We start from the raw sequence: 13156 nt of genomic DNA, 5'->3' as shown, positions 1-13156 counted from the left end.
TGATTGAAATCCTTTAACCAAGTCACATTTTATAGTGTGCATTGTAACCTTTAATAGGGTTAGCCTTTCATAGAGTATCACTTTAGAAGAGTGAGAATTGGTATCATGATACTGATGGTTTTTCCTAAATTGGGTTTCCACAATCCTTGTGTCAAATTGTGTGAATATTCAAGTGTGTTTTTTCATGTTTACATTTTTGTAAAGTTACTTTGACCTAGGACAATAACCTACTAAGTTAAGGTATTGTATGATCTAACAGATGCATTCATATTAAGGTTTTATGAATATGGATTTGATTAGTACTAAAAAAATTTATTTGTACATCTAGACCTTTGATAATTGATTTACCCACCTTCCCCCCCCACCCCCCCTCTTAATTATTCTAAAGAATTCCAATAGGAGGGTGCTAGGATTCCTCAAAACACAAAGATGTCTTTCAAGGTCACCCACCTTCCCCCCCCCCCCCCCCCCCCCTCTTAGTTATTCTAAAGAATTCCAATAGGAGGGTGCTAGGATTCCTCGAAACACAAAGATTCCTTTCAAGGTCACTCTAGAACATTTTCTTCATCCAAGGAAAATAAAATCTTAGATTACAATCTAGGTTCAACAAAAAATCTATATCAGGTGTGTGGAAGAAAGTGGTGAAAGTTTGCATCCAATTTGTTACTTGTAAAGGTAGTTAAAAGAGGTTTCACTCCCAACAGTTTCTATGCTAAATCATTTTAAAAGAAAGGATTTGTTTTGTTTCCCATATTGGATTTACTCTTTAGTTTCCATTCTTGTAGAAAAATCCAAAGTAGAGGGCTCAACCTCTAAACGTCAAGGGCTTATGTATAGGCTTAATGATTTTCATAGAAATTTGGTGCCCCATAACTCCCCCAATTTGGTGGCTAAATTGAAAAATCTACAGTTAGTGGATGTTTGGTTTTTTTCTTCCCACCTTGTTTCAATTTTCCTAGTTTTAATGTTGTTGCTTTAGCATTTCTTTAGTTATGTTTTGTTTGTATTAGTAAGGTCTCACTTCTTGTAACCTTGTCTCTTTATCTATAGACTTTATGTTAATTTTGTCACTTTACTTATTCAAAACATTTTGCATAAAATAATAGAAAATAGTGAAACTGCTTCAATTTTAACATTGAAGACCAGTTAAATGGGTCCATGAGTGTAGTAACTCACAAAAATAAACTCTACTTTTGATTTTTGCAATATAAGGGATCTAATTCTTGAAAAGAGAATCTAAATTAAAAATATATCAATCTACCTAGACTTGATGTTAATTTTGTCACCTTATTCAAAACATTTTACATAAAATAATAGAAAATAGTGAAAATACTTCAATTTTAACTTTGAAGACCACTTAAATGGGTCCATGAGTGCAGTAACTAACAAAAAGAGACTGCACTTTTGATTCTTACAATAGAAGGGATCTAATTCTTGAAAAGACAATCTAGACTAAAAACATATCGATCTACCTAGACTTGATGTTAATTTTGTCACTTTACTTATTCAAACCATTTTACATAAAATAATAGAAAATAGTGAAATTACTTCAATTTTAAATTTGAAGACCACTTAAATGGGTCCACGAGTGGAGTAACTCATGAAAAGAAACCCTACTTTTGATTCTTACAATAGAGGGGATCTAATTCTTGAAAAGACAATCTAGATTAAAAACATATCGATCTACTTAGACTTCATGTTAATTTTGTCACTTCACTTATTCAAAACGTTTTACATAAAATCATTTAGAAAATAGTTAAACTACTTCAATTTTAACTTTGAAACCCACTTAAATGGGTCCATGAATGCAATAACTCACAAAAAGAGACTCTACTTTTGATTCTTACAATAAAAGAGATCTAAGTCTTGAAACCACAATTTAGATTAAAAACAGATGGATCTACCTTAGTTTGTGTATGGACTACTTCAATTTTAACTTTGAAACCCACTTAAATGGGTCCACGGGAGCAATAACTCACAAAAATAAACTCTACTTTTGATTCTTACAATAAAAGGGATCTAAATTTTGAAAAGACAATTTAGATTAAAAACAGATTGATCTACCTTAGTTTGTGTATGGGCAACGTGGTAAATTTGTTCGCCCAACCCGGTCTTCGGTCAACTTCTAGAATTCCTCCACATTCTACTCCTTCCAGATGAAGAAATTAACAGCTAGTTTTTATACAGAATTAAACAAGACGTTTGACCTGATAAAATGGCGGCGCTATATTTGCTTGGTATAATTGATTCCGGATATGTTTGAGGCCCACTGAAATAGGACGGTTGCTTTATTTTGAAAAATTCCACACTTTAAGCAGAAGTTTTTGACTCACTCAAGGATTATTATGCGACCTTCCCACAGACTTCTTCTTATAGCTTTTATACCATCGACCTCAAATATAGGTAATAATAGGAAAAACAGAAAATTTCAAAAACGGTAAACAATCATTTCTAATAATAGAAAATAAGAAAACTTCAAAACAACAATCGTTTGGAATGTTATTATAAATGGAAAATATCTAAATTATAGATTTGAAATATTTATAGCTAGATAATTTAAATTTAAAATATATGAAATCATAAATGTTAAATTATATATTTTTTAACTTTTAAAATTAAATAATATTTAATACATAAAAATACTGCACCAAATTTATAAAAATTAAACTAGGTGTCATCTTATCTTAGATTTTTTTATCTAAATTAAATGGTAAATGTTGAAATTATAAAGATGTTTTTTATACAAATATTAGATTTTTTTTTCCTACTAAAAACATTCCTCAGCATATGCTTGCATTGGTTCATATTATTTTATTTTTTCTATCAATATTAAAGATATTATTGTAAATTCATTAAATATAAATCAACCATACTCATAAATTTAAAACCAATATTTATGATTTTCTATCATAGTTAAAACAAATCTACAAAGTTAAATCATGCATGCTAAAAAAATATTTGAAGGCTTTTTCCCTTATAATAGGTTAGTCCACACCATAAGCTCTCATTGATTCCTAATCTATAAATCTTTGCTGCTGTAGATAAATATTGTACCAAAAAGTAGGGAAAGCACAGAAAATCTTGGATAAACAATGGCCAATAATCTGGGCTTGTGGGTTTGTTCGGCCATTTGTATGATCACCTTTGTCCAGTCTATTGATGCTGGAGAAACAGCGATTAATAGGAGAAATCCACATTTGGTGACTGAATTGCCAGGGCAGCCTATAGTGGGATTTAATCACTATGCTGGTTATGTGGATCTGAATGAAAATAATGGAAGAGCTCTTTTCTATTGGTTCTATGAGGCTCCTAATCTCAAAGAGAAAAAGCCTTTGGTCTTATGGCTTAATGGAGGTAAGCCTATAGAATTAATTTTTAACCCTAAATGTATTAGACATTCTTTTGTACTTGATTTAGTTCAGTAATGTAACAATCTAAGGATCTTTAGTCATTTTGTAATGTTATTCAAAACTTGGTATTCCTATATCAGCTGTTTTGTCATTTGGGATCTTTTTTCCTAATAATCTCTTAAAAATATTGCTATTCATTCAATAGGGCCAGGGTGTTCATCTGTGGGATATGGAGCAACACAAGAGATTGGACCTTTCATCATAAATTCAGATGGAAAGACTCTTTCTTTCAATGAGTACTCATGGAATAGAGGTATTTATTCAAGGAAAATTCTCTTTTCATTACTCTTTTTTGACACCAATATAACTGAAACATTGACAATTTTCTATGGTTTGTTTGATGATCAGAAGCCAATATGTTATTTCTTGAGTCTCCAATTGGAGTGGGATTTTCCTACTCCAACGAAACATCTATTTACAAGTCTCTAAACGATACCATCGCTGGTAAGAAGCTCAAGCTTTTCTTATACTTCGCACCTCCTATCTAGTTCATATTCTTTAAGATATGCCCATCTCTAAAATTGGGATTTTCATTATGTCATTAAAGCAATAAATGTTTTTTGATCATATGTTTTGTTGCTTGTACTCTCTTTTATATTCTTTAAAATATATGTAATACTAATTTGAAGATTGGAATGATTTGAAATGCACAGCTTATGATACATATAGGTTCCTCCAAAACTGGTTTAAAATTTACCCACAGTATAGAACACATGAGTTCTTTCTTGCAGGAGAAAGTTATGCAGGTGTGAGCTCTATCTTTTTTTCCCTTATGTTCTGCCCTAAAAGTAAACTCATCTCTTATTATCAATCATTATAATCAATTGTCCTTGTTTTACCAGGGAAATATGTACCTGAACTTGCAGAACTCATATACGATCAAAATAAAATCTCCTCTAAGAGTCTTTATATAAATCTCAAAGGTTTTGTGGTAAGTTGTGCAAAATTCCAATATATATGTAATTTTGTTCAGATGTTTTGGAAGGATGATATATAGTTATGTACTGCTTGATTCAGGTGGGCAATCCCGAGACATATGATGCCTATGATTGGCAAGGCCAAATGGATTTTGCATGGAGCCATGCAGCTGTGTCTGATGAAACTCATCAAATGATTTTACATTACTGTGATTTCTTTTCTAACAATACATTTGATAACCAAAACTGCACACATGCAGTAGATGAAGTTTTTGCTCAATATGATAAGATAGACAAGTATAGTCTCTACACTCCTACATGCATTCACAAAAACATCACAACAAATGCTAAACATGGAGGAGACCAGTTCAGGTATTCAGCTAACAAGGTATTACTTTCATGTCTCATTGTTGTGGGTATATATTTTTTATATTAAAATACAAGTGCGATTTTCGTTTAACAGTATATTATAAGTTTTGATTTGTTTCTACCATTTATTGGAAATTACACTAATTTTAGAGAAGCTACTTAAAATAAGTTAAAATTTAGATTCTTTATAAATTTTTTGAATTGCATATTCATTATGATTCTCGTAGCTTATTCTAAAAGAATGCAAAAAAATAAAAATTAAAAAATAGAAAAGCTCATGATTGGCATAGTTACACAGTTTTCAAATTTTTAATGCAGAACATGAGGAAGAATGTTGGTGGATATGATCCTTGTGTTGATGACTATGCCGCAGTCTATTACAACACATATGATGTTCAGAAAGCTCTTCATGTCCTTAATGGCTCACGCTTAAGACATTGGACCATATGCAAGTAAGCCTCTTTAAGGAACAAGATTAACCACATGTGTTTCTATGGGTAAACAAAAATACACTAGTTCTTTTATAGTTTAAATCATTATCTAGTGAGCTTTAATTAAAATGATTTATTTATTTTCGAATTGCAGCTATGATATTTTCAATAACTGGATCGGAACACGACCATCTGTATTGTCATCCTATCAAAAGCTTATGGATGCTGGTCTTCGTATATGGGTTTACAGGTGTTTTTATGATATGACATTTTTTGTTTACAGTTTATTTTAAATTTAAATTTAAATTTATTTAGGTAGTTCATCAAAATTATACAAACATACCCATTTTTTTACAGTTTACATTGTTTTACTATAACATTTGAATCATACCAATAAGAAAGTATCCTTTAAATGACTCATCTAAACCATATTAGCAAATAAACAATCTAACCAAATCAATGTTCAAACTTGTCCCCATCTTAATTATGTTTGTATTTATTTTAAATGATTTAGAAGATAAAATATGTTTAAACAATCCAATTCAAGATGGTGTTAATGGAAATTATAAATAATGTATTCAACAGTGGAGATACTGATGGGCGTGTTCCAGTGCTATCAACAAGATACAGTCTAAATGCTCTGAAAGTTGCCAAAAGTAGGTGGCGAGCATGGTATTATGGGGGACAGGTCAATCTTCTTACCATCAATTGAATCCATATAAAGAGATGCCAACGTAGTATCAGTTGAATTCATTTGAAAAAAATTAATGTTGATAGCATAAAAATGTTAATATATAAGTTTGATATAGAAATAACATTAAGATTTTCTTGTAATCAACTCTGATCTAAAACATTAATACGATAAAATATACACTCTGTACAATCTTTTTACTTCCAAGACAATTTTTATTATTATTAATTTGTGGATGGTTACAGGTAGGTGGATGGACTCAAGATTATGGAAAATTGACATTCTCCACGTTTAGAGGAGCCGGCCACGCAGTGCCACTTTTCAAAAGAGAAGAATCTTTGTTTTTCTTCAGGACTTTTCTTTCGGGGAGAAGTCTGCCCAAACAATGACAAGGAAAGGTCTTCAGATCTTTGTTCCTGAATAAAATTAAAATCTAGTCTAAATACTGTGAAAACAATGAAACAAATCTTTGTTCCTCAATAAAGTTAAAATCTAGTCTAAAGTCCAGGTTATCTGAAAATATTAGGGAGGAGACTTGGCTAGTCCAGGCTGAGAATGTTGATCATATTTTACACCTGAAAAAATCTTTCAATTTAATGGCTGAATTGCAGCGTTTAATGTATGGATGTCTATGTTGATTTTTCATCAAACTGATGATTATGAATTTAGTTTCAAGAACTTGGTTAGAAATCGAGATCTGAGAAAATGAGAATGGTAAGGGTTAATGATTTGATAATTTATTTGTTTATTTTAGTTAAATATTGTTGATATAAATGTAGTAAAAAATAAATAAATGAGGGGCCGATTTCTTATTAGAATAAAGACATGAGACACCATTGTCAGTTTGCATGAATAAAGTCATGAGAGACTATTTTCACCACATAGACAACAATAGGATATTAAGTTACTTAAATATCAAAAATGTGTGTATTAGACTAAAAAAATCATGAAGTGAACACCATTGTCATCAAATTGATACCTTCTCTATAAGTATTCATCATGAAATTCATAGCAAAATTACATACAACATAATAGTACTTACTTATCTTGCCACATTTAGTTAAACTAGTAAATAATAATAAAAGTCATGTGGGCTATACTAGTTAATATAAATACCCCAAAAGATCAATATACGACTATAGATTAAACTATAAATACAACCACCTATTTGTATTCTGAACACCAACCAGGTCTTTCTCCTCGGAAAGAGATAGAGAGTGGTGGTCATATAATGTATAACCTTGAAAGAAAAATAAGAAAGCTTTGCAAAAACTACCATCCAAGTGTTCCAAGTCCTTTTTAATTTTCTAAGTTTGTACCCAATTCTAGTAATACAACAGTCACAATCACCATCCACTACACTTTTTTCACCTCCCACAATATTCTTGCCTTTATCAAGTAAGAGTTTAGAAGGTGAGATGGGTATCCATTTATCCATTTGCACAACAATTTTGATTCCACCTTCATATGTGGGACTGCAGTCCAAAGACTTCATTTTTACTTGCACATAGACATGTGTGGAGTTGTTGCTATTTTCAGTAGTGCCTTTTCCACAAGAATTTGTATCACAACCTTTAGTATTATTAGAAAATTTCCCCTTGACTGATTCCTCTTTCCTAGGTTTCCTACCCTAGGATTTGATAGAAATCCTTGTAGAATGGTGGAGAGTTTCCTTAGATTCAACATCTAAGTCAATAAAGTGGATTGCTTATTATGTTAGCAACTTTAGACTTGAATGGGCCTAGTGGGTCCATTTTCTTTACTTCAAACTTAATAGGGGAAAAACAACAAGATGACCGAGGGGAAGAAAATTGGATTTTGGGTCTTTTTATTTTGTCTTCCTACTAGCATCTAAGATGTGAATAATGCAACCAAGGGGAGGAAAAGGGGAAGCTGTGAGGTCCTTGCATTGAAAAATCCCTTTGAGGGCATAAAGCCAAATAAAAATTTAAAACTCTCTACATGAACCTTTGGTGCAAAATAGTATTTTTTGCACTTTTTTTTGTCTCATATCCTTTAACAGTATAATTCAAAGAGTGGAGCAAATAAAAAGAGATAGGAATCAAATAATGATGGCAAAATTGATAAAATAATGACATGTGATAATAATCATTAACTTTGAACTGCCCTTCTAAGTAAACTACTTTATTATAACATAACACATGTGGTCCCATGATTCTGAATGTTCCTCTTGTGTTGAGTCCACCACAAAGATCATTAGGGTGCTCACCTTTTTGCAAGAAATGGTTCAAAATGGTTTTATAAAAAAATATGACTCATTTTTTTCATTTTACAACTCTCGGTAGAGAGACCAATGGCTTGATCTATTACTTCTCATTAACTTTGAATATAATACCACTTAAGTCACCTTTCATCCTCCCAAATAACCGCAAACTAGTGTGATAGACTTTTATCAAATCAAATCATGGCTTCTATAAATGATAAATTTTCTTCCGTAGAGATAATGTGCTAGACACCTTTAGACAGTTACTAAAAGTGTCTTTACTTTTGTCTACCTCAACACAAAATATGTCCCCACCCATATATATTTCCACTTGAATGAAACTAGAAGAGTTATGCAAAGCCACAAGAAAAGGAAAGTTCTAGAACTAAGGTTACAAAATACGAATAATGTTAAAGGTGAATGATGTAAAACCCATACAATGCTTTAAACGAGGCATAGTAATTAAGATACATGCTCCTTCCCAAAGTTCAAACCAAAAGGATTGTAAGTTCATGAAAAGTAATGGTGATAAAATAGAACAACTCTAGAAGTGTTATTACCATTCATTTTAAAATGAAAATCACACTTATCAATAATCACTGCTTTCAAATTTTTTGTTATTTATGAACTTCACCAAATATCCTCATAAATGGGCATGTCATGACATGGTAGAATCAAATACTATCGACTTGGAAAAATTATGTTTTCCTATAATAAACATTTGACAAGTTTAAATTTAAATTAGAATTTAAATTCCCTCCTACTATATCAATTGTGACCCTAAAATGCCATTAAGATTCCTATATAATCATGATAATATCTCATATCATAGATTTTTCTAACCAAAATCTTCCTATAAAGGACCTTAAAGCATCCTCTAGTGTAGAACCTTTCCTCTAGCAATCTGAACCTCATATGCCAATGAATAAGTTCCATAGTTAAATTAGTTGTATCATTCCTCTCTATGTACATATGATTTATGTTAAAGTTATTATAACATCTTTAAATTGAAGAACCCATGGTTTAAGAACCATTAGCTATTTTTCTTTAGTGGTTTTAGAGATGATGGATGTATTTGTGCTCAATCCATATTTTCTCAGGTTCTCAATTCCCTCTTTTACAATTTCATCTATATGTATTTTTTGAAACCTCAGTGTTAACCCTTCTCAAGACAACCCTTTTATAGGTTTATGTGATAAACCTATATTGTTATTGTTAGCATGAACATTGATGGTATTCCCTTCGTGGAGTGTCATAAGAATTGTTGGAATAGTTGAGGAGATTATTAGCATGGTTAACATGTTGCATTTATGATTGTGTTTGTTATTGATGTCAATATAGTATTAATTTTGTCAAAAACTAGCAAAGTAGCTATTAGATATAAAGGTCATACAGATGTAGTTTTGATTTTCATGTGATGCATAGGTAAGGACATGTTCTACACTATGTCTCAATGCTAAGGTTTAATGCACGCAAAGTTAGTTGAAAAGGTATGGAAGAGATGTCTGATTTACAGTGGGCAATACAAAGTCAAAGTACTTGAGAAGTAGTCTTTGATGATCTTATTATATCTTCTTAAAAAATTATAATCTAGAGATGTACAGCTAGATAGTGATAGAAGACCGTCTAATGGTGATGTTAGTGAGTGTGCAAGCCCTAGAGTCACATATATGAATATTTGTATATACTATAAGTTGACAGAGCTATTATAATTGTGAAATAATAAATTATCTTATTATAACTCATTGGGAAAGCCTCAAGGTTGAATCAAGAAATTATTTCAAAGATATGGTATAAAGGAAAGATGTTTTCCTTGTTTGTAAAATATGTATGGGAAGTGATCAAGGAATTCTAAATAAGAGAAGATTGTTTCGAAAATGAAAGAAAGCAATACAAGGGATTATTGGATGCAAAGTTATTGAAGTATTATCAAGATCAGAAGGAATAGAGGTATGGTTGACAACACAAAGAAAGAGGAAGGATAATGAAGTACGGCTCTGATACCACTAATGAAGGTACGCTCTGATACCACTAATTAAGGTACACTCTGATACCACTAACAAAGGGCCACGCCACCCTTACCAACTCACAACCAAGAATGCAACAATATGAAGACAATTTTATTATACTTGAAAATCCAGTAGCAATTACAATAAAATTTCTCCAAGATCTCTCAAGATCCAATCCAAACCCAAGCTAGTCCAGATCCACACTCTGGTAGAAACCTTCGAGATCTCAACTTGTGCTTGCAAGCCACCAAGCAACCTTCTTGTTTCTAAACCGCAGTCACTAGCTCTTCTCCAACCTTATCCAAGATCCAACTGTAAACTGCCTCACATTCGGCGCTCTGTCTACACACTCACAAGTCCATCGCAATCCTGCTGTAAACTGCCTCACATTCGGTGCTCTGTCCACAGACTCAGGAAAACTCACTCTTCACTTTCCTCTTTCTCTTTCACACCTTGAAGCCTTCCAAGCTTTCCAAGGTTCACCTTCCACGACTTTTACCTTTCCAAGCTTTCCTTCCAAAGCTTTCACCTTTCCAAGCTACTCCTTGAGCTTCTACTTGCCAAGCTACTCCTTGAGCTTCTACTTGAGCTTCTACTTGAGCTTCTCCTTCTCAAGCTTCTCCAAGCTTCCACTTCTCAAGCTTCTCCTTGAGCTTGATTAGAAATGCTCATATGCCTTGCTTAAATAGGCACTTATCACCCAATGCATGACTTATCCACAACCTTCTAGAATTCCTCCACATCCTTCTACAACTTCCATAACCTTCTACAATATTCATAACTTTCTAGAATTCTACCCACACCTCGATAAATGGAATGACAGCCATTTTTTTGTTTTTTTCTATTATGCCACCTATGCACCTTGAAAATAGAAATTCCCTTTTCTTTTCTTTTCTCCTTTTTATTTTTTATTATTTCTCCTCTAATTTTTGTCACTTTTCTCTCTCCTCCATAATTTTTTTTTTTCCATTTTTCTTTTTTTTTCAAATTTTCCTATGCAAGATGCTCCTACATCAAAGGAAGCACAATTTAATTCTATTATTCTACAAAAAATAATATAGAGATCATTTGGACAGTGGGTTCATTGGTCTTTCCCCTAAAGATATTTCAATAATGGGTCCATTTGTCTTCCATGACCCCTAATAGGATTGGCATAACTCCTAAAACAACTGGAATCTCCTAATAGGGATACAAAGTCTTCCTAACAAGGACATGTATGTGCTGAACAAATTTTAGAGACTCCTAATAGGGTACATCATCTTGTGGGCATTATTGCCATTGGGGGTTTCCCTCTAATCAAGGGTTTCCCTAGTCAACATATCTAGTGTTGGTGTGCGTTAGTATCTTTTTGTGGCTTTTTATTTTATTTTCCATATGGTTAAGATTTAATAAGGTTGATAATTGTGATAATAGTTTTATAAATGATTCACCCCGGCATCTCAATTATAGTGGTGGACTATATATAGTAACAACTAGTATTAGAGCATCAAGTCCCTAAAGAGAAAGCTTAACAACTTTGAGAGATCAATGGTGAATCTCTTTGGAAAGGACAGTCATAAATTTGATGGATTAAGCTATGATAATTGGAAAGAGAAGATGAAGACTAATCTACTATGTATGGGTCCAACTTATTGGCTTTTAACTAAAGTTAGCAAGACAATTTTGAAAGAAGAGAAGCTTGAAGAATGCAGTGAAGCAGGAAGAGATTTATTTATGTGTAATTTGAGAGCTAAGGAAGCCTTACTGTCAGCTCTTCTAGAGAATAAATATGGTTAGGTAAAGTCTCTACAAACATCTCATGAGATTTGGAAAACTTTAGAATCTATTTTTTGAAGGTGATACACATACAAATAGGATAAGATTGTAGAACTTGATATATTCATTTCAAGATGTTAAAATGATGGAAGATGAATTTGTAAGAAGTTGTGTTGGTAGGATATCTAAGATTTTTGTAGGAATCAAATCATATCATTAAACCAAGGGAGAAGATGAATTTGTGTTGAAGATCTTAAAAATTTTGAGAACACCATTCAGGAAAGCAACACAAATGATTGAACTACCGATACCCTGTACTAAGAAGTTTATGTAGGAAACCTTTCTTGGAAGATTCAAAGTAATAGAAGCAAGTTTGATATGGTCTAGCGAATCAACAATAGTTAAGATAGCTTTCAATGTCTTAACTGTATGACCAAGTTTGTCTAGAAGTGCGAGCACACATGGAGATTTTTCTACCAGTAGTAGAACTAGATCTGTTGAACATAGAAAAATTGAAGATGGTAGAACCCTTCTTGTAAGAAGACAACCAAAAGGTAAGAATATCTTTAAATGTTGCATTTCAATTTGGTCATTATGGATCTAAATGTCCTAAAAGAGAGAAAAAGTATAAGGTAAAGTTTAAACCTAGAAGACCTAGAAATTTTCTGAATGAAAATAAAGATGAGGAATATGATGAAAAGGTTTAGACTGAAATTGATGATGTGTTAGGATTTATAGCCATTAAAAAGATGATATTGAATAATAAATTAGAGAAAAAAATCTCTAGTTTTCCAAGTTGAAAAGAAATTTGATTAGATAATAGATAGTGGATGTTCACATCACATGACTAGTGATATGAACAAGTTTGTTAAATTTGGGAATCATGATGGAGCTATTCTTAGAATTGGTAATAATGCAATCTGTCATATTACAAGGATAGGATGTATTAGTCTTGATGGAAAGACTAACATTGATGATGTTTACTTTCTTGATGGATTAAATCATAACTTGTTGAGCATTGGATAGTTGGTCAATAAAGGTTATCAATTGAAATTTACAAAAAAGACTTTCATTATCAAAGATAAAGATGGTAAGATGATTGGAATAGGAACAAGGTCTAGAGGTAATGCATTTCAATTTAATCCCACTGAGATAACATGTTTGGTTGCAAAAGGGGTTAATAGTTTGTCACAACATAGGAGGTTTTGTCATATAAACTTTGGTAACATTGTGAAGGTTAGTAGCACATTTTTAGTTAGAGATCTACCTAAGATAATAAAGCCTAATGTATTATTTGCAAAGAATATATATTGGCTAAGCAGAAGATGGTATCATTTCCCAACAAAAAAT

At 32.0% G+C, this 13156-nt stretch overlaps 1 protein-coding gene across 2 annotated transcripts; it reads left to right on the top strand.

Moving 5' to 3' along the window:
- Positions 1-3069: 3069 nt before the first annotated feature.
- Positions 3070-6440, top strand: LOC149546122 (serine carboxypeptidase-like 31). 2 transcript variants are annotated; one of them, XM_089794542.1, is made up of 10 exons: positions 3070-3354; positions 3556-3663; positions 3759-3854; positions 4064-4156; positions 4253-4341; positions 4428-4715; positions 5015-5148; positions 5282-5377; positions 5713-5815; positions 6064-6440. In XM_089794542.1, the coding sequence occupies exons 1-10, from the start codon at positions 3093-3095 to the stop codon at positions 6205-6207; spliced, it is 1413 nt and encodes a 470-aa protein (XP_089650668.1). In that variant the 5' UTR covers positions 3070-3092; the 3' UTR covers positions 6208-6440. The 2 variants fall into 2 exon arrangements, with proteins under 2 accessions (XP_089650668.1, XP_089650669.1); XM_089794543.1 differs by lacking the exon at positions 5713-5815 and having other exon boundaries at positions 6064-6134.
- The last annotated feature ends 6716 nt before the right edge of the window (positions 6441-13156 follow it).

The sequence above is a fragment of the Cupressus sempervirens genome, chromosome 7 (assembly GCF_028749045.1).
Source record: "Cupressus sempervirens isolate cs-2001-9-10 chromosome 7, ASM2874904v1, whole genome shotgun sequence".
NCBI lineage: Eukaryota > Viridiplantae > Streptophyta > Pinopsida > Cupressales > Cupressaceae > Cupressus > Cupressus sempervirens.
This window is presented reverse-complemented; position numbering and strand designations above follow the sequence as displayed.